This window comes from Bos indicus x Bos taurus, chromosome 13, assembly GCF_003369695.1.
Source record: "Bos indicus x Bos taurus breed Angus x Brahman F1 hybrid chromosome 13, Bos_hybrid_MaternalHap_v2.0, whole genome shotgun sequence".
NCBI classification, from domain to species: Eukaryota; Metazoa; Chordata; class Mammalia; order Artiodactyla; family Bovidae; genus Bos; species Bos indicus x Bos taurus.
In genome coordinates, this window is record NC_040088.1 from 6,095,087 (window position 1) to 6,120,604 (window position 25,518).

Here is a 25,518-nt window from a genome sequence, read left to right on the forward strand (position 1 = left end):
TTTTCATTTAAAGGATTTTATTTTATTTCTCTAGACAGGAAGGCTACAAAGTAAAATAACCAAAACAGCCACAAGCTTTTTAACTCTACACACTTAGGTTACACAACAACCCAAACCTTCATGCTTCATGCTTCAGAAGTAAATGTATATTTTTATCAAGAGGCCTTGCATTCTGACTCCACAGTTGAAACTCCTTAAAAAGAAAGACACATCACAATCAGTACTTCATTAGGATGCAAATGGCTACTTGTTTGGGATGTCGGAGTATCTAAACTTCAGGAACTAGGAAGATGTACAGGTAAGTACCAGACCAAGGAGGGAGGCTTCCAACCTGGGGTCTGCCCATCAAAGTCAATATTGTTCCTGATATGCCAAATATTGATTCTACTCAACATTCTGCATGAAATAAATGCAAAAGATACTTTAGGGACAAATGGAGGCATCTGAATGTAAAGTGGATAAGCAGGCATACAAAGCGTTATGTTTAAGAAGGGAGGCAGAAGGTAAAAAACTGTCTCCTTGATCTGCTCACTGTGATGATGCAAGGCAGTAGTTTTAAAATATTTACTTCTATTGATTTGGCTGCACCAGGCCTTAGCTGATGCACATAGGATCTAGTTCTCTGACCAGGGATCAAACCCAGACTTCTTTGCCACTGGACAGAGGAGTCTGTCCGCCATGTTTAAGAGGCCCATGGAGTAATGTACTGAGGTTGGCATCCAACTAACAGTGTTAAGAATTCAATCTTTCATAATGAATTACAAGCCATTTGGAACTCAACTCAAAAGGTAACTTGGAACCCTACTTGCAACTGGTCCCCAAGTCACTCCCAACTGGGCAAACCCAACACTTCTCTACCCGCAACACAATCAGTTATCATTTTACCAAGGGGTTAACACCTAAAGGGACAAAAATTTACAAAAATCTTACCTGTTACAGAACTGAACCAAACTGCAATCAGGCTGCCATCAACCTATGTAGGCCCTGATGTACACAGGGCTCTGGTCCTGTAGGAAAGTAAGAGGAAGCAAAGATAAATGACTTGAATGATGCCGGGGAGGAAATCATAGGGCAGGCCCTATTCCCAGTTTAAAAAAAAAACCACCCACACAGAAAGTCAGTGGTAAGCAGAAATCAAATAGGAGTTATCTTTGAGGCCAATGCATCAGACAAAACTGGCTAATAGTTCAGTTGGATCAACAGGGTCGATCTGATGGGGAAAAAAGTTAAGTCATCAGCTGCAATGGCCATACAGAAAAGTAGAACATAGGGGGATAACCCCTTCAAAAAAAAAAGCGGTTAAATAGATATGACTTACAAATTCTCTCCCAATCCTGGATCCATCATGGTCCATTCAATGCCTGTTTGCTGCCAACAGTGAGCCTGAGATGCAAACATTGAAACATGACCTGTAAGTCAGCTAGATGCAAAAGCAGTGGGGGGCAGAAGAGCTGCCCAAGTTGGCATATCAGACAGAAACTGGCTTAGAGAAGTTAGATCAACATGGTCGATCTGTCGGGGAAAAAAGTTCAGTCATCATTAATGCCAGCAGGAACCTCTTGGACTCTACAAGGCAAACACCCCAGCTTTCTGTACTTAACATGTGATAGAGACCAGCATGGCTGGCCAAGAGCTGTGGGAAAATGGTTGGCTTTTACTTAAGTGACTGCAGCGTTTTGATCATCACACTTGAATGCAACATGTCATCACTTCTAACACAGCAAGGTCTAAGGAAAACTGTCTCAGAGATCCCAACATTAGGGTGGCATTTTTGACTCAGTTTTAAAAGTTAAACCTTTGAGAATTAAGAGTAACATGGTCAAAAGAAACATTTGGCCTTCCTTAAAAAAGCAATATCATCACTGTATTCACCCACTTGGAAATTTAAGTACAAAAAAGCTGTTTATTACTAAAAAAGGGAAGGAATGGGCATCTGAGTATGTGCCATAAGGAGCATTTTAAAAATTAACACCGATTCACTGATCCTGGCTCGAAATGTGGCTAATACATACGTTTTTGTGAATTATAATAAAATGAATCCAGATTACCTCAAGAAAATCGAGTAACTAAAATATGCTTATTAGTAATCCTTACTCTCTTTTGTTCCCCTGCAAGGCGGCCTAGCAAACCAAGAGGTTCCTCAGAGCACAAATTCCTGCAACAGGTCAAAAACATAAGAAAAACGTGCTTACTCCAGAGGTCAGGAAGCTGAAGGTTGTGCCTGTCGACACGTGGTTCCCTTTGAGCCCCAGCAGGGACCCCTCCGCCAAGATTCATTCTGTAGCGTCTGATCACGCAAATCTGCGAACCAACAAAGAAGGTCGTCAGTCGCCATCTTTCCACAGTCAGAAGAGAACAGGGCACCGCCTTTTGAGGCCGGTGTTATCAGAATTAACTGGCAAGTATTCAAAGACATCAACATGGTCGATCTGATGGGGAAAAAAGTGAGTTCATCATTTACACCGGCCGAGGAATCCTAGGTTTCTTCAGCTCTCATTCATCTCCCCAACGACGCTTATTCAGTCAGAGGAGAGGGGAGCACCGGGAGAGGCGACGGCACAAAGAGGGAAAAGGAAGCGCAGAGATGTAGAAGCGAGGTTTCTACTCACCACATACAGTAGTAAATTCTGATTCCAGGGTTGAGACGACATCGGATGAAGAAAAGACAGCAGACCACAAAGAAGACAAAGCGCCGCAGACGCGAAAGGAAGAACAGCGAGCCAGCCTCCCTTAAGTAGCCACCGGGGACTCTCACGCCTGCGCACTGGCTCCGAGGCGCTTCCTTTTCCCCGCCCCCGCCAAGCCCGCGCCGCGCGAGGCCCTCTGGGAAATGCAGTCTCCGCGCCGCCCAGACGTAAGAGGTCTAATGGTCGTCCAGGCAGCTTTAGCCCCGCCCTTTCGCTGTACCTACTAGGCCTCCGGGTGCCGTCGGCCTTGTCGCCATGTCGCGCTTCACAGGCACCGAGCCTTCCGCCGGGTCCCCGCTCCTTTGGGGGCCGCTGAGGCCTACAACGGCCTTGGGTGCTGTTAACCCGCCCCCCGCAGTCCCCTCCCTTCAGCGGCGCCTGCCCGAGCCCTCTTGCCCAGGCGCCTGGGGTAGCTGAGGCGACGCCCGCGCATCCGCCCGCCCCTGACGGGCCTTAGGGCAGGGGGTGCCGGCTGTGCCAGGGCCTGGCCCCCTCGCTCGGCGTCCTGGGCCACCTCCTCCTCCTCCTCCTCCCCCCGTCTTCCTGCCGGCCGGCCCCTCGCCCCGCCCCGTGTCTGAGGGGCCGGGAAACCGAAAGTGCGCGGTGCCGGGCGGGGCCGCGGACCTGCCTGGGCCCGAGTCCGAGCGCCAGTCGGCGGCGGCGGCGGCGGAGAGAGGACGCGCCGGAGCCTGGTGAGCGACCCCGTGCCCCGCGCCCCTGTCCCACACTTGGTCCCGCCCGCTGCCACTCGGGATCCGTGCCGCCCTTGTCCTGCCTCTGCCGCCGCCCCGCCGCCCCCTCAGCCCCCGCGTCCCCATCACCCGCCTCAGAGCCCCTATCACTCTCTGAGGACCTCCATCACCCATCTCCGCACTCATCACCCCCTCAGCGCCCCCCTCATCCACCTGAGTCCCTGTCCCCTCTTCCCGGCGTCGCTCTTACCCTCCTCAGCGTCTCCATCACCTCCTCCGCCTACATCCTCATCATCTAGTTCTCCTCCGTCCCCCACATCTCGGTCCTCACTTTCTGCCACAGCCCCTCCTTCATCCTCACCTTCCATCACCTCACTCATCCCCTTTCTTCTAGAAGCACCCTCCGCACCTAGACTCCCCATCCTTATTTCTAGGCGCCCCGCTCCCCGCCCTCGGCGCTTCAGCAGGCAGCCCCCAGCTGAGTTCAGTTCGTCCCTCCTGAGAACCCCAAACCTCTTGCTGTCTCCCCAACCTCCCCAGCCGCTCCAGGCTTCAGCCTTGCAGGGCACCTTCTTCGTGGCCCCACCCAGCCCTGGCTGTCCCTTGACCCTATAATAGTTCCATCATGACCTGCTGAGGCCCTGGGTGTCAGGGACTTCTCCGTCCTTTCTTCTACTCTCTCAGGAGCCTGGAAACTTCCTCTAACATCTTTCATTCCACCCTGGTAAATTACATTCTTCTCTGATTTAACTCTTCCTTTGGCTTGAACATCACTGATTTTCTTCTTCCTGTCCTTTGAGGCTTTGATTCCCAAATAAACCCACTCTAGTTTGCTTTTTTGGTAGCATTTCCTGTTCCTCCCTGCTTCTCCCTTTCCTTGCCTTTCTGCTTTCTTTTCTTCTGTTTCTTTTATCCCAGAAATGTGTGAGTTTCTATTTGAGTATTTTTTTTTTCAACAAGAGAAGGAATTGTTCCCTGAGAAGTTTTTATAATTAAACAGAAAAACTCTAAATATTGAACTTGTGCCTTGAGAACTCTTGCCTGGAAAATCCCATGGACCGAGGAGCCTGGTGGGCTGCAGTCCATGGGGTCGGAAGAGTCAGACCCAACTCAGCGCCTTCACTTTCACTTTTTACTTTCATGCATTGGAGAAGGAAATGGCAGCCCACTCCAGTGTTCTTGCCTGGAGAATCCCAGGGACGGGGGAGCCTGGTGGGCTGCCGTCTATGGGATTGCACAAAGTCGGACACGACTGAAGCAACGCAGCAGCAGCAGCAGCAGCCTTGAGAACTGGGTTTGATAAAATGAGAGATGAGATTCAAAAATATTCCCAGAAAGAAGGAAGGGGACTCCCTACTCCTCATAATGCCAGATCTGTTCACAGTTTCCAAGTATGAATGTGTTAAAACTCAATGAGAGGGACAGTTGGGAAAGGTCCCTTTGCTGTGAACTCTCAATTACCCACTCTTTCCCCAGCCCCAGCCCACATGATGTGTATGAGTAGGATGGAGAAGTTTCCTTTAAAGGGGCTTCCTCTTACTCCTGTAGGACTACCTTTGCAGATCAAGATAGAAGAAAGAAGGAAGGAACCGCACGTTTCTATCTATAGTTGGTCCTGAGAAAACAGTATCCAGTAGATGTTAAGGCTCCTGGTTTTTGAAACGTTCTTTCTTTCTCTTGCTGGGGTGGAGGGGAGGGCTTTATCAGTTTGGCTCTGTTCCAAAGAGTAGTATAGTATCTGCTCACTAATTATTTACAAACTATAGAGTACTGCAAGCTATAGAGTATTATAGAAGTGTTGGGCGGAGTGGCCAATACATGATTTTGGGGTTAATAAAAATGTAATTTTTTTCTGTCCTGGCAACAATATTTGTTTGCTTTATAGGAGAGGAAAATGAAACCTAGCAACTGATTAAGTAACTTGGCTAAAGGTATAAACCAAACAGGAGTTTTGAATGGGAAATGATGACACTTCCTTAACCCCAAGAAAATACAAGGATGCAGGGAAGGGGGAATTTGATCCTAAATTGTGAATTTCCTGTTTTGTATCATAATTGGGCATTCACAGAGTTGAACACTTGTGCACATGATTAAAATCTGTGTTTGATTCTTAGTTAATAAAGCATTAAGATATAGAGGCAGAAGGATTAGCTTGATACTATTTGGGTATTTGTTGTTTTTCTTTTTCTGCTAGATGCTGTGTTTCAAAGGCTCTGAAAACTATTAAACCGTGCAGACTTCCAGACAACTGAAATAAAGTGACCGTGGAGGAGATCAGGTGACTCAGACATGGAGGACCGAAGACCTTGTCCAGAGGTGGGACCTAGGAATCCTCATATTAACCACAGAGGTGAGCAAGATTTTCTACTCTCAGATGATCCCAGATTGATGTTGGTTCCACTTATGATTTTTTACTTTACAAGATAGTCTAAAAGCAATAACCATTCAGTAGAAGCTGTGCTTCAGACCTGAATTTTGAACTTTTCCTGGGCTAGCGGTATGTGTGTGGTAAGATGCTCTCTTGTGATGCTGGGCAGTGGCAGTGAGCTTCCGCTCCCAGTCAGCCTTGCTGTCCCAAGAGCAGGCAATTAATACACTTAAAACCACTTGTATCCAGACAACCATCTTATTCTTTCAGTACATTATTCAGTAAATTACATGAAATATTCAACACTTCGTTGTAAAATAGGCATTGTGTTAGATGAGTTTGCCCAACTGTAGGCTATTGTTAATGTTCTGAGCACGTTAAAGGTAGGCTTGGCTAAGCTATGATGTTTGATAGATTAGGTGTATTTAGTGCCTTTTTAACTTAATGTTTTGAATTTATGTGGGCTTATCAGAAAATAACCTAAGTCAAAGAAAATCTCTAATGGGAAGGAAATCAAGTTCCTTATGGATGAGCAGGCCCACCAAAATTGACTGCATCTCTCAAGTAAAGAATGGTTTATTCTTGAGAATTCCCTGGAGGTCCAGTGGTTAGGACTTGGTGAAGTGAAGTGAAGTGGCTCAGTCGTGTCCAACTCTTTGCAACCCCATGGACTGTAGCCCACCAGGCTCCTCCGTCCATGGGATTCTCCAGGCAAGAATACTGGAGTGGGTTGCCATTTCCTTCTCCAGGACTTGGTACTTTCCTGCAATGGCCCGGGTTAGTCCCTGGTTGGGGAACTAAGATCCTGCAAGCCGAGCAGCAAAGTCAGAAAAACCGAGAATGATTTATTCCTTAGCTACAGCATGAGTGACTTTGAGACTAAACAGCCCTCCCCTTTCCTTAAGAGAGCTTCTGCTGCTGCTGCTGCTGCTAAGTCGCTTCAGTCGTGTCTGACTCTGTGGGACCCCATAGACAGCAGCCCATTCGGCTCTGTCCCTGGGATTCTCCAGGCAAGAATACTGGAGTGGGTTGCCATTTCCTTCTCCAATGCATGAAAGTAAAAAGTGAAAGTGAAGTCGCTCAGTCGTGTCCGACTCTTAGTGACCCCATGGACTGCAGCCTACCAGGCTCCTGCGTCCGTGGATTTTCCAGGCAAGAGTACTGGAGTGGGGTGCCATTGCCTTCTCCGAAGAGAGCTGCTAAATTGGTACAATTCACTTTAGCAAAGGTAGAGATGAGGTATCAGAAATGGCAATAACTGGTTTAGAGCAGCATTATCCAGTAGAAACATAGCAAGCCAAAAACATAATTTTTGATGTTCTAGTAGCATCATTAAAAACAAAAAACAGGTGACATGAAATTTAAAAACTTAATACTAAATAATCATTTAATAGAATTTGGTATTTGTCTTATTTAAGCCAATGTATCCAAATAATATCATTTTATTATAATTGAGTATATTTTATTATTATAGTTCTTTTCTTGGAGTTTTTTCCTTCTAGTTTTATTGAAATATAATTGACATACAGCACTGTGTAAGTTTAAGGTATATAGCATAATAATTTGACTTAAATATCTATCATGAAATGATTACCAGAATAAGTTTAATGAACATCCATCATCTCGTATACAAACAAAACTAAAGAAATAGAAAAAAAGTTTTTTCCTTGTGATGAAGGAAAAAATTAGGATTTTTAGGGTAAATCTTAAGATTTACTCTCTTAAAAACTTTAATATTTAATATATAGCAGTGTTAACTACATTTATCGTGTTATACATTATTTCTCTACTATTTATTAATCTTATAACTGGGAGTTTGTACCTCTTAATCTGCCTTACCTACTTCTCTTCTTCCCCTACTTCCCTCCCCGCTGGTAATCACCTATTTATTCTTTGTATCTATAATTTTGTTTCTATTTTTTTGTGTTTGTTCACTTCTTTTGTTTTTTTTAAGTTCCACATTTAAGTAAAGTCGTAGAGTATTTGTCTTTCTCTGCCTCATTTCATTTACCATAATACCCTCTAGGTCCACCCATGTTGTTAAAAATTGTAAGATTTAATTCTTTTTATAGCTGAGTTATAGTCCATTGTGTGTGTGTGTGTGTGTGTGTGTGTGTGTGTGTGTGTGTACACCCCACATCTTCTTTATTCATTCACTTAGGCTGCTTCCATATCTTGGCTATTGTAAATAATGCTGTGATGAACATGAGAGTACACCTGCCTTTCAGTGTTCATAGTACTTCAGCAATTTCAATTTGTGTTTATTCCCCGCAAGTGTTCAATATTATCATTTTCATATGTTACCAATATAAAAAATTTTAATGAGGTATTTAACTTTTTTTCTGCGAAGGCTTCAAAATTCCATGTGTCATTCTACACATCTTAATTCAGACTAGTCACATTTAAGACGCTTAATAGCTACACATAGCTAGTAGCTATGTGTTCGATGGTATGTGTATAGAGTTCTAGTCACCAAAGCAAAGTTAGTTCCAAAAGCATCACTCTACTGCAATGATTATTCTGTTTGCTCAGAACTGTCTAAAACAAAACTGAATGGAGTCTTGCCTTTTCCTAAGTTTGCAATATATTCTCCGAATTTCGGTTGTGAAACAGATGAGGAAGAACTGTAGAATATTATTTTATGAGCTATGTGAATGTTGAAAGGTTGAGAAATAATACAGTTTTCCATTCTTCCAAAACATTGTCTTCTAATCAGACCAGCATTAAAAGTAGGACTTTTTACCAGTATTAAAAGGACTAAATTTAATGATATCTTGGGAGTTTGAAAAGTAAATGTAAAAACAACAGTTACAAGAAAATACGTACATTAGTAGATTTTTTTGGATCTGACGGCATGAAATGGCCCAGTCATCTTGAATATGGTATTCATTTGAAACTTTTATAACATTTGTTATCATCAAATCATTGCATACAATCTTATTTTATTTGTTTTTAAAATCTCCAAGTCATTTTGCTAAGTTGGGTCAGCTCCAGACTCAGTTTTAGAGGAAAGGAAAGTGAAAGAAAATGGACTTGGGTAAATTGGCCAAAGTCACTTATGAAATGTGTGGCAGATCAAGAAGAACATGTTCAGCTTCATCCACAGGATGATGTTAGCTTGTGTTTGCTGGGTACATCTGCTCTTCTGCAGACCTCCTTGTCTGAGGATTGGTAATAGAGAAGTACTATGTAGATGAACTCGTGCTGCAGAAAGGAGGAAGAGTTAAGTTTCATTTTTCAGGTTTCTGAATCACAGTTTGAGTTTCACTTTTCAGTTTCCTGAATCAAAGTTTGAGTTTCATTTTTCAGACCTGAAACAGAACTTGAGTTTCATTTTTTGGTTTCCTTCACAATCTATTATTTTGGCTCAAAAACATCTTGGGAAAGGAAGTCCTACCTTCCCTTTTGCCATCTGATGCTGAGCAAAGTTCAAATATATATTTCCCTGTATACTTTTACCCCACTTGATGCCTCTGTTGCCTGTGACCTAATTGTTTAGAGCAGAAAGTCAGATAGTATACTAAGCATCTTATAAACATTTAATCTTTACAGCAACCCAGATAGTGAGGCTTAGAGAAATTATAAAACTTAGCCAAAGTTGTACAGTAGGGAAGTCCCTAGACCAAGATTTGAATCAGGTCTGTTTGGCTATGAAACTCATGCTTTCACTATTGTTTGGTATTGGCAAGAGACTGAGAAAATGAGATGATCTTTTTGAGCCCCTGAAATCATCCCAGCTTATGAAGATTAAATGAGTAATTATTTTCTGTCATGTATGAGGCACTCAACAAATGTTTATTCCCTTTGTTCTTTTTGTACCCTCTGAAAAAACAGTATTTTCCTAATGTATACAGCAACCATAGTAATGTATTTTATATTTATTAACATGAGTTGGTAGGAAACCTTTTATCTCTCCGAATAAAACCTAAGCTCCTTAGTTGTTTTGGAAAATACGAGTATGTTCATATTGTTGTACTATTGGATTTTCTTGCATCTTGATTTTTATGTTTGCCCCAAACTCCCGTTGTGTTTAGGACCTATGGATGGAGAATTACCACCAAGAGCTAGAAATCAGGCCAATAACCCACCAGCCAATGCTCTCAGAGGAGGAGCCAGCCAGCCCAGAAGGCATCCCAGGGCCAACAGCCATCCTTTTCCTCATCGGCAAAGAGAAGAGAGGTTTGGGGCCATGGGCGGGAACCCACATCAGGGAAGGAGGAACCAGGAAGGTCACGCCAATGACGAGCCTAGAGGCCAAAGACACGGTCAGGAAAATGACACCAGGAGGAGAAATGGCAACCAGGAGGGAAGGAACCGCAGACCCCCACCACGATCTGATGAAAACTTCCAGCAGTGGCGGACCCCCCACCAAAAGCCTGCAGAACAGCCACAGCAGGTAAAGAAACTGGGCTACAAGTTCCTGGAAAGTCTTCTGCAGAAAGACTCCTCTGAGGTGGTCATCACCCTTGCCACATGTTCAGGACTGCAGGAACTCTTGTCTCATTCTTTTATGAAGTCGGACTTCCTTGAGCTCATCTGCCAGGTTCTTTGGAAGGCTTGCAGTTCCAAAATGGACCGCCACAGTGTTCTCCATATCCTGGGCATATTGAAGAATTCCAAATTCCTCAAAGTCTGCTTGCCAGCTTATGTGGTAGGGATGATCACTGAACCCCTCCCTGAAGTTCGAAACCAGTATCCAAAACACATTAGCAATATCATCTCCCTCCTCCAGGACCTTGTAAGTGTCTTCCCTGCCAGCTCTGTGCAGGAAACTTCCATGCTCATTTCTCTCTTGCCAGCTTCTCTTAATGCTTTGAGGGCCTCTGGTGTTAACATAGAAGAGGAGACAGAGAAGAACCTGGAAAAGGTCCAGACCATCATTGAACATCTGCAGGAAAAGAGACGAGAGGGCACTTTAAAAGTGGATACCTACACTCTTGTGCAGCCCAAGGCAGAAGACCATGTTGAGAGCTACCGGACCATGCCCATTTATCCCACTTACAATGAAGTGCACTTGGATGAAAAGCCATTCCTTCGCCCCAACATTATTTCTGGAAAATATGAGAGCACTGCTGTCTATCTAGATACCCACTTCAGACTCCTACGAGAGGATTTTGTCAGACCCCTACGAGAGGGCATTTTGGAACTTCTCCAAAGCTTTGAAGACCAAGGCCTGAGGAAGAGAAAGTTTGATGACATCCGAATCTACTTTGATACCAGGATTATCACCCCTGTGTGTTCATCGACAGGTATTGTCTACAAGGTGCAATTTGACACAAAACCACTGAAGTTTGTCCGCTGGCAGAACTCCAAGCGATTGCTCTATGGATCCTTAGTGTGCATGTCCAAGGACAACTTTGAGACGTTTCTTTTTGCTACTGTGTCTAACCGGGAGCAGGAAGATCTCTGCCGAGGAATTGTCCAGCTCTCTTTCAATGAGCAGAGCCAACAGCTGCTCGCAGACGTCCAGCCCTCTGACTCTTTCCTCATGGTGGAGACGACCGCCTACTTTGAGGCCTATAGGCACGTCCTGGAAGGACTCCAGGAAGTCCAAGAGGAAGATGTCCCCTTCCAGAGGAACATCGTGGAGTGTGACTCTGATGTGAGGGAGCCAAGGTACTTGCTCATGGGGGGCAGATATGATTTCACTCCGTTAATAAAGAATCCCTCAGCCACTGGGGAACCTCTGAGGAATGACGAGGGCTTGAGACATCCCAGAGTTAATGTCTTAGACCCCTGCCAGTGGCCCTCTAAAGAAGCCCTGAGGCTGGATGACTCCCAGATGGAAGCCTTGCGGTTTGCTCTCACAAGAGAACTGGCTATTATTCAAGGACCTCCTGGAACAGGTAAGATAAAATTTTTCACAGTACACATCTGCCCTAAGAGATAGGCAAGGGTGGCTTGGACTCTTAAGTTTCTAGAATGTCTTAATTTAAGACATTCCCCTGAAATGGGCATCAAACTTGTTTAAAAAGTAGCTGCTCAAAAAATGAATAGGTAGAAATTTTTTTAAAAAGGAACTGCTCATAGTGATTTTCCAGTGAGGACTCATTGGTATACATGGTAATAGATCAAAATCACAAGGTTAGAAAAGACTTCTAAGGGGTCAGACTTAGGGAGATGCCTGACTTCTGTCTGCTTCATCAAAGGCTGTATTGATTTGCTTGATTTTATATAAATTTAAATAGTATCAACTATAAATACCCTGTGTGCCAAATACTACTGTCTATTTTTTGCATATGTTAACTCATTGCAAGGCTGTGAGGTAGAAGCCATTCCATGTTAGTAGATGAAAAAACTAAGGCAAAAAGGATTTGAATGATATGTTGATGCTCACACAGATGGCAATTGACAGACCTGAGACTCAGGCAGTTTAGAAGCTCCTGGCTCTGTCATCTACCTCATGGTAGTTGTTTCTCTTGGAAATACACCTGCCTACCTCCTCCCTGACCTGTGTGCCACTCTAATCCTTCTCTGGAAGGATAGCTGCTATTAGCAGTTTGACGTACATCATTCCAGATGTTTTCCAAAGTTAAAACTGATACATCTTCGTGTCTCTGAATGTATTTATGTGTTTACATACATACATGTATGTATGCATAGTTTTCCTATTTTTTAAATAACAAAAATGAGATTATGCTATATTTATATATCTATATGGGTCTACAATTTATATATGTATATAACTACATGTTAGGGATATTTTTACATTCTTTACACTACAGTCACATTTAGAAATATACCTCACTCTTTTTATAGCATGCCTGTATTCATGGCGTGAATGTACCATATTGTGTTTTTTTGTTGTTTTTTAGGTTCACAGACAGTGCTTATTAAGTATTCATATATCTATTTCTGTGTGTGTTTATATTTGAGTACTCTGCTTATTACTTCTGTAATGTTTTTCCTTAAGGTGGGAATTCACATTAATAGTAGGTACTGCTATATTAACCCTCTCAAAAGAATATTAAAAAAACAATGGGAAGAGGTCCTTAAAAAATACCGATAAAACAATGGCAGCTCATGATAAGAAACTAATGTAACAAAATGCAAAGTAGTTACTGATGAGACACCCATATGATGGAAAAATATGCATAATTAAAGTAGTGCTTTCAGGGCTTTAGAAGAAGAAAAGGATATACCAGTTTGTACTGCCACCAAGAATGAATTAGTGTTCAACTCTCTGTGCTAGAAAACAGTTTGCATATTGCTTTGCTAACTTATATCTTGGTGATCCTTTCAGATTGGTGCACAAGTAGTATCCTGTTGATGAGTATGTAATATTCCATTGTATAGTTAGTTTATAATCTCTTTAACCAGTTCTCTATGGAAAGATTTACTAAAACAAACAATGTCAGTAAATAACCTTGTTTGTGAGTCATTTCACACAGAAGCAGAATATGTCCAGGGGAGAAATCCCTAACTGAATCAAACAATATGTGAATTTGTAATTTTAATAGGTAGTGCCAAATTGCCCTCTAGAAATGTATATCACAGTGGTTAATTTGTATTTCTTTAATCAACAGTGAGATTAAATATCCTTTCTTGTCTTTATTAGCTACTTATATTACTGCTTCTATGGATTGCCTTTTTGTATTTGACATATTTCTATTGGATGGTTTCCCTTTCTTACTGATTTGTAGGAGCTGTTAGTATATTTTAAAAATGTTGTGTTCCAAATAACTTCCCCTAATATTATCATTTGAATTGGGATTCTTTAGCTCCAAGTAGTAATTTAGTAATTTCACACTAGCTTTACACACATACATACACACACGCAGCTACTAAAAAAGAGCCTACCTGTGAATTTGAGGGGAGGTGACAGAGGGGTCATCTTGGAGGTAGAAATCCCCAAAAGTATCCATTCTAAGGGGAAGGAAGCAGTGGGAGAGAATGGGGTAAATATTGAATTAAAAAGATTTTCTTTCCTCTGGAGGTCTCCTTATCCATCCAGGACTCCAAATTAAAAACATGGGAGTTACTCTTTTCTATTCCCCGCCCCAGCCAAACCATTATCCTGTGGCAATCAAGTTTACCTCTGGAACGGCTCCCCAGTCTGCCTCCTTATCTCAGCTGCTGGAGCCAGGCCTTATCCTCCGTCACTCCCTGGAAGATGGCAGGAACCTCCCAGCCAGTCCATTTCTATTCTCTCTTGCCCAGCCTTACTCAGTTACCACTTTCCCAGAAGTGATAGATAGAAGCCTCTTCTAGTCCCATTGAGTAGATCAGAATCCCAGTTGTTTTCTTGGTACCTTGTATTTCTCATTTCCCACATTTATGATTTTTACATTTGTTTGTGTGATTATCTTTCTCTTCTGCAAGTCTGTAAGTTCCAGAAGATAAGAACCATGGCTGTTTTGCTCACCATTGTATTTCTTGTACTTAACCCCATATCTAACACCTATTTGGCACTCGATACATACAATATGAAGAAAAAGAAGCAAGAAATTGTCATTTATCTATACTGAAAAGTATTCCGCTATACTGAAAATTTTTATTTTCTTGTATTACTCAGTATTGAGTACTTTTGAGGACAGTGGCTACCCTCTCAGCCTGACCCAATATAAGAATTTAGCATTTACTAATTAGCCCATAAGTCTAACTCCAATGTTGATTTCTGTGACTTTTTCCCTCCTATCACAAAGGCAAGTCTACTATGGTATATTAAAAGCATTTCTAAATAATTCACCATGTGAGATTGGAAACAATGTATTAATATATGTCTGTCAGTAGAAAACTAGCTGAAAACAATGCCTTCCAGCTGTGAAAAACAAAGGATTCTTTTTCTATACTGACAGAGAACTGCCTCCAATTTTAGTAAGTGAAAAAAACAAGATATAGAACAGTGAAAATAGTCTGCTACTATTTGTATTTTAGAAAGGAAGGGGGAAGCTAGAAAAAGACTGTATATTCATTTTTGTTTGTGTATGCATAGAATGACTGTCTCTGAAAAGTTATGCAATAAACTAGTAATGTTGGTTGTTTCCAAGAGAGGAACTAGGTAGCTGGAGACATAAGAATGAGGAGAACATAATACAAAACCATTTGTGCTTCTAGGATTTTAAACCATCTCAATGTATTGCCTTAAAATTTTAAATAATAATAACTTGCTATAAGTAATTAATTACTCCTTTTAGAAAGTCTCTTTAAGTTTTTTAACTCTCCTTTTTCCTTGTTTTTTTAGGCAAAACTTATGTGGGTCTAAAAATTGTTCAGGCCCTTCTAACCAACGAGCCTGTTTGGCAAATTAGCATCCAGAAGTTCCCCATCTTGGTTGTGTGTTACACTAATCATGCTTTGGACCAGTTTCTGGAAGGTAATATCTGTAGGCAAAATTGTTCTCTGTTGAGAGTGCTCTGGTGGTCTATGGTTAGGATTATGGGCTTCACTGCCGTGGTGCAGGTTCATTCCCTGGTCAGGGAACTGAAATTCCACAAACCACACAGCACAGCTGAAAAAATAAACTTCTCTTTTAAGACATATATAGTTGAACCATGAGCGACTTCAGTTGCTCTCTGTTGCACTTTGAATAAAGTCCACAGTCCTTGCTCACCATGACAGGAAAGGCTGTGTGTTGTCCTTGTGCTTGTGCTTAGTCGCTCACTTGTGTCTGACTCTTTGTGACCCCATGGGCTGTAGCCCACCAGGCTCCTCTGTCCATGGCGATTCTTCAGGCAAGAAGACTGGAATGGGTTGCATGCCCTCCTCTGTGTGTTGTCTGCTCCAGCCTAAGTCTGATGCTCTTGTCCTACCTCTTCCCTTGTTCTAATTCCAGCCACACTGATTGTCTACAATTTCTTGTCTTCTTCCAGCTTCTTCTTGGCCCATGCTGTCTCCTCTGCCTAGCATGTACTTTTTCTTTTCTTCTCTCTCTCAGTCTTGATGCATCTAGCCCAGATGGTTCCAGCTCATTCCTCAGGTCTCACTTCATATGGACTTTCCTTCTTGCCCCAGGTCCTGTTGTATTTTTTCTTCTAAGACTTAATTGGCACATATGTAACTATTTATTTGTATGGATCTCTACCCTGGACTATAAATGCTAAGAGCTTTTGTCCTATTTCTTTCTATATTCACAGATCCTGACACATTCTAGACACTCAAAAAATATTAATCACATTAATGAATGAATAAGTATTTATTTTTTCTTTGGAAAATAATGCTTAGACTATTATTTTCCACTCTTTTATATCCTTCTTTCATCTACATTAAATCTTCAATATTCCTGGAGTCTCAGTTTAAATTAGATCCTCAAAAATTAGATCCATACCCCACCCAACTAATTAAGGTCCCCTGTTACACACTTTTAGCATGTATTTGTAGTATTAAATTTTATTAAGTTAAAATGTTTACATGTCTTCTCTGGTAGACTGTGAGTCATGAGAACAAATGAGGAACTGAGCCTGCGTTTTGACTACTTTAGCTTCCAAACCTAGCCTGGTACATAATAAGCAATCAGCAAATATCTATAGAGTGAGTAATAGAGAGCATTTACTAATGCTTACTTTGGGCCAGGCCCCCCCTAGAAGCTAGAAAGATACTCTCTCGTTTATCCAGGCTATAGCCCTATAGGGAAAGTATTACTGTCGTCAAGTCACAGACAAAGAAACTGAGGCTCAAGTTAAGTGACCTGCCCCAGGTAAGATAGCAGTAAGTGGTAAAGATAAGACTTGGGTCCCCAGGTGTCTGAGTCTAAAGCCTTTGCACTGAAGCATCACACTTTACTGCTCTGCAGGTCACGTCATCTCTGGGGCCTTCTTGTTCACTGGTAGGGTAGATTTCCTGTAAATACCAGTTTGTACCCTTAGGGACCAGCTGCACCAACACCCCAGACACATGCAGCTCTTACCCAAGAGAATCCAGCGTAGCTCCTCTTAACTCTGCCCGTGCTCCACTTTGCTCCTTAGGCATCTACAAGTGTCAAAAGACCAGCATTGTGCGGGTAGGTGGAAGGAGCAACAGTGAAATCCTGAAGCAGTTCACCCTGAGGGAGCTGCGGAACAAGCGGGAATTCCGCCGCAACCTCCCTTTGCACCTCCGAAGGGCCTACATGAGTGTAAGTCCCAGCTTCGGAGATCTGAGGTTGCTCAAGGGAGAACCAACCAAGACAGCAGTGGCTTTGTGGGTGGGCAGGCCAGGGGAAATAGGGAAGCTCCACAAACCTGGGAACGACCCAGGTTCCTTCCAGCATTCCATTAATCCTATGGTGGGATCTTTGCCCTCATAGTCCAAGATGGAGAAAGGACAAAAAAGGGCACACCACCCCTCCCAGCCCCTGCCAGGACCTTAAAGCTACTTCGCCCAAACCACCCATAACCTTTCTTCCAGCCTGTTGGCCAGATAAATATCATCTTCTAGGTGGGCAGTGTTGTGCCCAACCAAAACTCTGAATTCTTACTACTAAGGGAAAGAGAAGTCTCCACCATGGTATACTTGGTCTATTTTCCTGTTGTATTATTTGTTTCCTTTTCTTCCTAGTGGTAGGAGGCTTTTAGACATTTTAGATACTAATCCTCTGGTTTTAAGACTAGCTGTTCCTGTGTTACCTTTGTTTTCCCTCAAGGCAGAGACTGAGTTCTGCTGAGCATGATGACATACTTCCTCATCCACTTATTTCCCTCTGCTCTTGGTAGATCATGACACAAATGAAGGAGTCAGAGCAAGAACTGCATGAAGGGGCCCAGACTCTGGAGTGTACCATGCGTGGGGTACTACAGGAACAGCATCTGGAGAAGTTTATCTCTCCCCAGCACTGGAAAAGCCTGATGAATGGACCGAACCAGGTAGAGGGGTCATCCCATGGAGTACAAGCATCTCTCGTCCAGTATTGGGAGGGAGCCACTAGCAGAAGTAGCAGTCAAAGTATTAGCTATAATCTGCTATGATTCTGCTGTGATGTGAAAAGTTCCTTCTCGGGAGAAAAGTCACCTGAATATACTAGTCAAAAGTAAGACTCTAGAGCCAGTCTGCTGGATATGAATCTTGATTTTGCTCTAGGCGACTTAATTTTTTTTGTTGCTGTTACCTCTTTTATAAAGGGGGATAGGGACGTCCCCTGGTGGTCCAGTGGTTCAGACTCTGAGCTTCCACTTCAGGGGGCATGGGTTTGATCCCTGTTCGGGGAACTAAGATCCCACATGCCATGAAGTGCAGCAAAAAACAAAAAACACACACACATGGGGACCATATTTAGTTGAACTATGTGAAATTGCCAGTATTTGTAAATTTAACTTGCAAAAAGGCAGTCTTTTACAGATCAACTTAATTCTTACCGGATTGTTATTGGACAAGCAAGTTAATATCTGTAAACCTCTTAACTTAATAAGTGTGCTCGAAATATTTGTTAAATGAAACCAAATCATAGCAAGGCGACCTAGCACGTATAGAAGGCCTGGGACTTGACAGACCTGTCACACAGACTGACTGTGTGACTTGAGCTAGTGTGATCCTCAGGGCCCTCAGCAGTCAACAAGAATAATAATAATGCCTGCATTCAAAGGATATTATAAGAAGTATCTAATGTACTCTGTGGATTTTTTTTTCTCTTTTGGCTGTGCCACGCAGCATGCAGGGATCTTAGTTCCCCAACCAAGGATTTATCTTGTCCCTCCTGAAGTTGAAGCGTGGAGTATTAACCACCAGACCACCAGGGCAGTCCATGATGCAATCTCTATAAAGTGGGTGGCTAGGAATCCAGTGAAATGGTAGTTCTACTATCAGTGGGTTGGCATTTCCAGGGTTACAAACCCAAAAACTTTAAAAAGGGTCAGTCAGGTCGTGTGAATGACTGAAGCAGGCTAGTTAACTGTGTTGTTAAGTAGTGAGGACTGAGGCAAACCGGAAAAGGCATGGCAACAGCGCTCTTCAGCCATTTGTTGCCTTTTAGGAACACAGGTTCATTGCCCCCATAGCTCCTGATTTTGTCAAAAGAAGCAGAAAAATTTTGTTTTTAAAATTCTGTACAAGTTCTATTAACAGACCCAGTTAAACAAGGCCCAAACATTGCATTTTTAAGAGAGTTCTAGGGGAATTACCTTTTGACCTCTTGAGAAGACCTTTCCTTCATACTGAGTTGTCATAGAATTCTCCTTAACTAATAATTCTTCTTTCCTCAGGATAGTGAATGGGTTTGCTTCCGGGGTCGGAAACATTCCGTGATGTTGGAGTTTCTCGGTCTGGGTGTTGGTTCTTTCACCCAAAGTGTTGCTCCAGCAGTACCTGAAAATACAGGTAAGAAGTGCATGTATACCTAGAATCACATCTTATGGTGGAATGTGGTTAAGACTAGAAGAGCAAGACTTTATAGTAATGCCCAGAATTTATAAAGAACTATAATCAATCAAAAAAGACCAATGAAAGCTTAATAGGAAAACAAATAAAAGACTTTTAAAGAAGCATATCACAAAATCTTCACGGTCAATAAACATGAAAAGTGCTCACTAGAAACGAGGAATTAAAACTACAAGAATATACTATTACACACCTACTAGACTGGCAAAAATTAAAATGTTTGATATAATCCAACACTGAGAAGAATGTGAGCAGCAGGAACTCTGATATGATACTAGTGGAAATATTGATTGGCAGATCCACATAAGGAACTCAAAATGTCCATCCACATTTGTACAACAGATGGATCAATTACCGTCTATTCAGATAATCCATACCACTGTGAAAAGGAATGAATTACAGCATATACAGCAATATGATATGACTCTCAGAAACATACTGAATGAAAAAAAACAAGTTACAGGAAAATATATTCAATGTGATTTAATTTCTTTAGGGCTCAGAAAAGTCAAAGCTAGATAATGCATTATTTGAAGATGTATATTCATTATATCCTAGAGAAGGGAATGGCAACCCACTCCAGTATTCCTGCCTGGAGAATTCCATGGACGGAAGAGCTGTGGAGTTGAAAAGAGTCGGACACAACTGAGCGACTAACACACGTACACACATACATTATATATGTAGTATCATCGACTCAATGGACATGAGTTTGAGAAAACTCTGGGACATAGTGAAGGACAGGGGTACCTGGTGTGCTGCAGTCCATGGGGTCACAGAGTGTTGGACACGTTTGAGTGACTGAACAACAACATATATATGGTAAAGTTAAAAGGGAGGAATAAGTAATAAAAAATTCAAGTTAGTACAGCCCACAAATGTCTTCAAAGAAATTGGTAACTTTCTGCTTCTTAAGTTGGGTGGAAGATACCTGGATGTTCATTTTATATATTTTTATTATCATTTAAATTGCACGTTTATGTTGTATACTTTCCTTTGTATATGTATTGACATAAGTAAGATCTCCCTTAAAAAGGCATACATTCATGTGATTTTCTAAATGTAACAAAAATGTGGGGAAGGAAATGTGTCTTTCTCCCCTTCATTCCTCCTGTGTTTCTCTCAGCGGAGGTGACCATTTAAACCTTGGGAATGTCTCCATGCATCTTAGCTCTTGTAGGTACCCTTCTTTACCCTTTGACGTTAAGACTCTCCATCCATGTCCTGCCTGCTGTCCTCTCTTAGCCCAAGCAGAAAGGGAGGAGGAGGAGGAGGAAGGGGAAGAAGATGGTTCGCTGATTGAGATCGCAGAGGAGGCTGACCTGATCCAGGCAGACCGGATGATTGAGGAGGAAGAGCTGGCGCGGCCCCGGCGGCGGAGGAAGGAAGAGAACGGGGCAATCCAGGAGCTGGCGGAAGTACTCCTGGCCATGAGGCTAGACAACCATGGCCCCGGGACGGCAGCCGGGCAGGAGCAGGCTACAGGAGAGTGGGAGGTAACTCACTTCCTCACAGCCCCCGAAAGCCCTAACAGAGTGGGAAAGGGGAGTTCAATTATTACCGCCAGGGGATTGTGGGTTAAACTCCCGAAACAGACCTGAGAGCATCTGTCCTGACCTGATTTTCACCTTCTTCTGTTGCACTATATTCATTTCATCCTCATAATTAGCTTAATTTGCCGTTCTACAGGGCTTCCCTTATGACTCAGCTGATAAAGAATCTGCCTGCAGTGCAGGAGACCTGGGTTTGATCCCTGGGTTGAGAAGATGCCCTGGAGAAGGGAAAGACTGCCCACTCTAGTATTCTGGCCTGGAGAATTCCAGGGACTGTATAGTCCAGTGGGTCACAAAGAGTCAGATACAAATGAGCGACTTTCACTTTCATTTCCCCCTCTTACAACCTAATCCCTGTATAAAATAGGTCCAGTTTTCAAGGGTATAGAAATTACGGCCTTTTAGAGGGGTCCTGCTGATAAATGCTAACTTAGAAAAACAGGAAGCAGGTAGCCAAGGACTTCTCTTGAACTTCTAGAGAACTTCTAGAGAAATGATCAGACACTGATGGTCTTAGTGCTTGGTGCTTTTATAGATATTCTCAACAGCAAACCAGCCCGAGCATTAGGATTTTAGAGGATTCAAGTAAAACAGAATGAAGTAAGCTGTATAGACTGAATGGAATGTTTCTCCTTCATTCACTTTGAAATTTGTTATTTCTCTTAGAGCCACAATAGTATAAATGCCCAGACTTTCTGTCTTCTCCTTCCTTTGATAGAACCCTGGGGTCCTCAGAATTTACCGTGTGTTACTATGACAATAGAGCACTGAACCCTACTGATGATCTAAGGGACTTTGAGGGCAGGTTTTTACTGAATGCAGTGTTCTCCAGTCTGCTGGCTTTGAGCCTGATTTCCTAGTTCAGTTCAGCGTCTCTATATGTGAGACACAGAATCATGATCACAGTACTTAGAAGCATGGATTGGGCATCTCTCTGCTGTGTGGCCTTAGGAGGAGTTGACTTTTTTGGTTTTGAAATAGAGGGGAGTCCATAGTATTATGACATCCATCTGGCATGCTAGTCCTTCTAAAGGCTCATGACCTCAGATTCTGACAGAGCCAAGGAAGAATACTTTCTCCTAAATGGTGCTTTTCACCCACATGTTTAAGATACTATCTTGATATAATGGCATTAAGACCATCTTAGCAGGATTTGTATAGCATTTAATGAGAGAGATGTACCTCCACTATTGTCGTGTTTTAGGAATAAGAAGCAGACTGTGGTCAAAAGACGCTCAGTAGTAACCAGTTTACCAGCACTCTTCTAAAGTGCTTTCCATGTATTTTACTGCTTCAGTCAATCCAGCAACTCTGTGAAGAGGCACTGTTATTATTCCCATTTTATAGAAGGGAAGGCTGAGGCACATAGAGGTTCAGTATGTTACTGTAGGTCCCACAACTAATAAGTAGTAGATGGGACTTAGAACCCAGACAAACTGGCTCCAGAACACTCATTTAGCAATGAAATATCTGTGGGGAGAGTGTGGAACATTTAAGAGATGTTCATCAGAGATGACAGTTCCATTTTTCAGTGTGCTCTGGCTCCCATCTTAGAACCAGGCCCATCTCTGCTCCATGACTCTGACTGGTATTGATATCTGCAGACCCAGCGCAGCCAGAAAAAGAGAATGAAGAAGAAAGTGAAGGTTGAGCTTCGCAAGCTGAACACCATGACTGAGGCCGAGGCCAATAAAATCCAGGATGTTTGGCAACTGGACCTCAATTCTCGCTGGCAGCTTTATAGGTATGGTGCCTGTCCCCATCCTCACCACCACCCCCACCCCCAGCCAGCCCATGTAATTTCCCCAGGGTGTCCCTTTCCTATTTCTAGAATATAAGCCCTTCAAATCCTCAACATTAGTGCTAACTGGTGATGGATGGAGCACTCCCGATTATCTGAGTGCTGGATGCAGCCATAGGATAGAATAGACACACACGGCTCTACCCTGTGGGGTTTAGAGTCTAACCAGGAAAACAAATTAGTTTGTTCCACAAATAAAAAGTTACAAATAGGCATCACAACTGAGAAAGAAAGAACCAAGGAGCTAAGAATATTAACATGGGAGCTGAGCTGGTCTGAGCTATCCAGGAAAGTGACACTGGAGGCAAGATCTGAAAGATGAGTAGGCCTTATTAAGGCCAGTTGGGAAGGGGAGCAGATGAGCTTGTGAGGACCACATGCATAAAGGCCTCCAGATGGGAGGGAGCATGTTTGTTTGAGAAACTGAAAGAAGGCAACCACCATGGCTGTGGCTCAGACAAATGGAAAGTGAGGCCAGAGAGGGAGGCAGGGGCCAAGTTGTGCAGGGCCTCTTAGGGCTGACGAGGACTGTTGGAAGGTTTTATAGCAAGAGTGCTGACATAATCTGTTTTACTTATGGAGAATTGGGGGAGGAGGGGGGAGGGGGCTTGGCAGGAATGGAGTAGGGACAATTTGTGAGAAATTCTTCTTGAAGCTTTTGAAGTTCCCGACTCTTGTCCAGTAATTAGCATCTGTTCTTTATCCCCCGCCTTCCTTAGTTCCTGACCACTTACATACATCTCTCTGCACATCTCTTTTTTTGGGCATTTTTTGTTGTGCAGGACTCTCAGGTCCCTGCACATCTGGGTCTTGTCTTCTTTCTCTGTGGCATGTAACCTCCTCTAGGGTGTAGGTTCCACTTATGCACAGGGCACACTGAGGGGGTTCCACCACTTCTCAAAGAGCATGTGGCTTCCTCTTCCTCATTCTTCACATTCTTCAGGCTGTGGCTCCAGATGTACCAGGCTGACACCCGCCGAAAGATCCTCAACTATGAACGCCAGTACCGCACATCAGCAGAGAGAATGGCTGAGCTGAGACTCCAGGAAGACCTGCACATCCTGAAAGATGCCCAGATTGTAGGAATGACAACCACAGGTAAGAAAGCACGGAGTTCACGGTTGGTGCCAAATGCCTATCAGATTATCTGGGACGGGTAAAGAGAAACTTCTTTAGTAGGTTAGAGGAAAATACCATGAAGAGCTCTTGAGAGCAAGCTCTGTTTTGGATTCTCTTGGTGATATTCACCCTCTTGCTTCCATTGCATTTGGAACTTCAGCAGCTGATGATTCCAGTGCCAAGGTTCCAAACACAGTGAAAGCAAGTGCTCAGCAGTGATGGCATGGGGACAGTGCTGCTCTGGAGACTGTCCAGCAGCACTCATTCTCGTCCAGTGGTCCCCAGAGCCCTAGGTGGACAGGAGGACTCAGCTGAAGCAGACCCAGGTTCAGGGTGCACCGGTCCAGAAGCCAGTGACACAGGGAGTCCAGTACATCCACTCAGAGGAGTCTCTTCTCTTGACTCAAGGTGCTGCCAAATATCGCCAGATCCTGCAGAAGGTGGAGCCCCGGATCGTCATTGTGGAAGAGGCTGCAGAGGTCCTTGAGGCCCACACCATTGCCACACTGAGCAAAGCTTGCCAGCACCTCATTCTGATTGGGGACCACCAGCAGGTAGGCCTGGGCCCTCTAGAAGATGAACTGACACTCCGCAGGGGTGGAATCAGACAGGAAGACCCTGGCCTCTGCTTCCTTCCTCCATCCTCAGGCTTGTTGGTGGCTTTCTGTGATTCCTCTTTTCCTCACCTCCCATGTCCAGTGTAAGAGCAGGTCCTCTTAGATTTGGGGCATATTTTAGAGGTAGCGTCATCTATTCCATCTGGCCTCTTTGCCGTTTTTAATTTACCTTGGCATTTTAAGTGGACTGTTAAAACAGCATGCTCCCCATCCCACTGGTTCCGTTTTTTGCCATGCTGTAATCCATTCCTCATAAAGGAACCAAAGTGAATTTTTAAAAAAAACTCAAATCAGGTCATGTTACTCCCCAGCTTAAAACCCCTCAGTGGTTACCCATTGAACTTAATATAAAAATCAAGCATCTTAAAGTGGCCTACAAAGACCTATATTCTCAGGGTACAGCCTGTTTCTCTGACCTCACCTCACACCACCATCTGTCTCATTTGCTCACTGTGTTCCCAACTCCTATCCTTTCTGTTTCCTCTTATGGCTTCCTTTTTGAATGACTAACAACTTCCTCCATGCTGGTGTCAACTCAGATGTCACTCTTCAGGGAGATCTATGTAAAGAACCTCCACCCCCAGGCATTCTGTCACATCACCCTTATTTCTTGGCTTCATGGTCTTTGTCATTCTTTGCCCCTAGCCTGTTAACATCTAAAGCCGAGCCAGGAACCCAGAAGTCACTTGAAAAACATTTGATAGGTGGGTGGATGGGTGGATGGTTAACATATATTTTCAGTGGACAATCCTCAGCCGTGTTTCTCTTTTCAGCTACGCCCCAGCGCCAATGTGTATGACCTGGCCAAGAATTTCAACCTGGAGGTGTCCCTCTTTGAACGGCTGGTGAAAGTAAACATTCCTTTTGTCCGTCTGAATTACCAGGTGAGAAGCTAGATCTTCATTATTACCGAATGTCCAGGTGAAGGCTCCTGGCAGCCTGCCAACTGCCAATAAGAAAGGGTTCATAAAATAAAGCTAGTTTAGTAATGAAATGACTCTGATTTTGTTTTCTGTTTTAAAATAACACAAGACCAGCCGTGGTGAATTTGTGTCAGATGAAGAAGCTGTTTCTCTTCTGCTCTTTTCTCCCTGTTCTTTTCAAATGTCATCTCCCCAGATTTTCCACTAGCAACTTAGTCTTTAAAACTGTCCATTTATTCTCTGCCCATGTGTTTAATGACATACGTGTCTTGTTTCAGCACCGCATGCGTCCTGAAATTGCCCGGCTTTTGACCCCTCACATTTACCAGGATCTGGAAAACCATCCTTCTGTTCTCAAATATGAGAAGATTAAGGTGAATCTGCTTTACCTGATCTTTCTCTGATGCTGTCAGCAACCTAGGAGGTTATCTTTTTCTCAGGACGAAAAGGGGCTTTCAGAAGGGTATACAG

General features: G+C 43.2%; 1 protein-coding gene, 1 long non-coding RNA gene and 3 other non-coding genes across 5 annotated transcripts in view; 1 reads left to right on the forward strand and 4 right to left on the reverse strand.

Annotated features, from left to right (window-relative positions):
• LOC113902920 lies at positions 1 to 3,231 on the reverse strand. Its single transcript, XR_003513957.1, has 5 exons — positions 2,610 to 3,231; positions 2,193 to 2,301; positions 1,319 to 1,383; positions 931 to 1,007; positions 1 to 193 (listed from the first exon to the last, which is right to left on the reverse strand). It is a non-coding gene; the product is annotated as an uncharacterized LOC113902920 (long non-coding RNA).
• On the reverse strand, positions 1,157 to 1,248 carry LOC113903748. Its single transcript, XR_003514289.1, has one exon. It is a non-coding gene; the product is annotated as a small nucleolar SNORD12/SNORD106 (small nucleolar RNA).
• LOC113903751 lies at positions 1,460 to 1,550 on the reverse strand. Its single transcript, XR_003514291.1, has one exon. It is a non-coding gene; the product is annotated as a small nucleolar SNORD12/SNORD106 (small nucleolar RNA).
• Positions 2,376 to 2,467, reverse strand: LOC113903749. The gene has a single exon (XR_003514290.1). It is a non-coding gene; the product is annotated as a small nucleolar SNORD12/SNORD106 (small nucleolar RNA).
• The window catches only part of ZNFX1 (zinc finger NFX1-type containing 1), a 26,615-nt gene continuing 4,033 nt past the window's right edge, over positions 2,937 to 25,518 (forward strand). Inside the window, exons 1-13 of the mRNA XM_027558299.1 lie at positions 2,937 to 3,379; positions 5,574 to 5,729; positions 9,782 to 11,593; positions 14,932 to 15,063; positions 16,652 to 16,800; positions 17,378 to 17,527; positions 18,860 to 18,974; positions 20,280 to 20,530; positions 22,192 to 22,331; positions 23,332 to 23,486; positions 23,916 to 24,061; positions 24,898 to 25,008; positions 25,326 to 25,421. Coding sequence (XP_027414100.1) covers positions 5,669 to 5,729; positions 9,782 to 11,593; positions 14,932 to 15,063; positions 16,652 to 16,800; positions 17,378 to 17,527; positions 18,860 to 18,974; positions 20,280 to 20,530; positions 22,192 to 22,331; positions 23,332 to 23,486; positions 23,916 to 24,061; positions 24,898 to 25,008; positions 25,326 to 25,421 — 3,318 coding nt within the window. The 5' untranslated portion in view covers positions 2,937 to 3,379; positions 5,574 to 5,668. The remainder of the gene's footprint in view (positions 3,380 to 5,573; positions 5,730 to 9,781; positions 11,594 to 14,931; positions 15,064 to 16,651; positions 16,801 to 17,377; positions 17,528 to 18,859; positions 18,975 to 20,279; positions 20,531 to 22,191; positions 22,332 to 23,331; positions 23,487 to 23,915; positions 24,062 to 24,897; positions 25,009 to 25,325; positions 25,422 to 25,518) is intronic.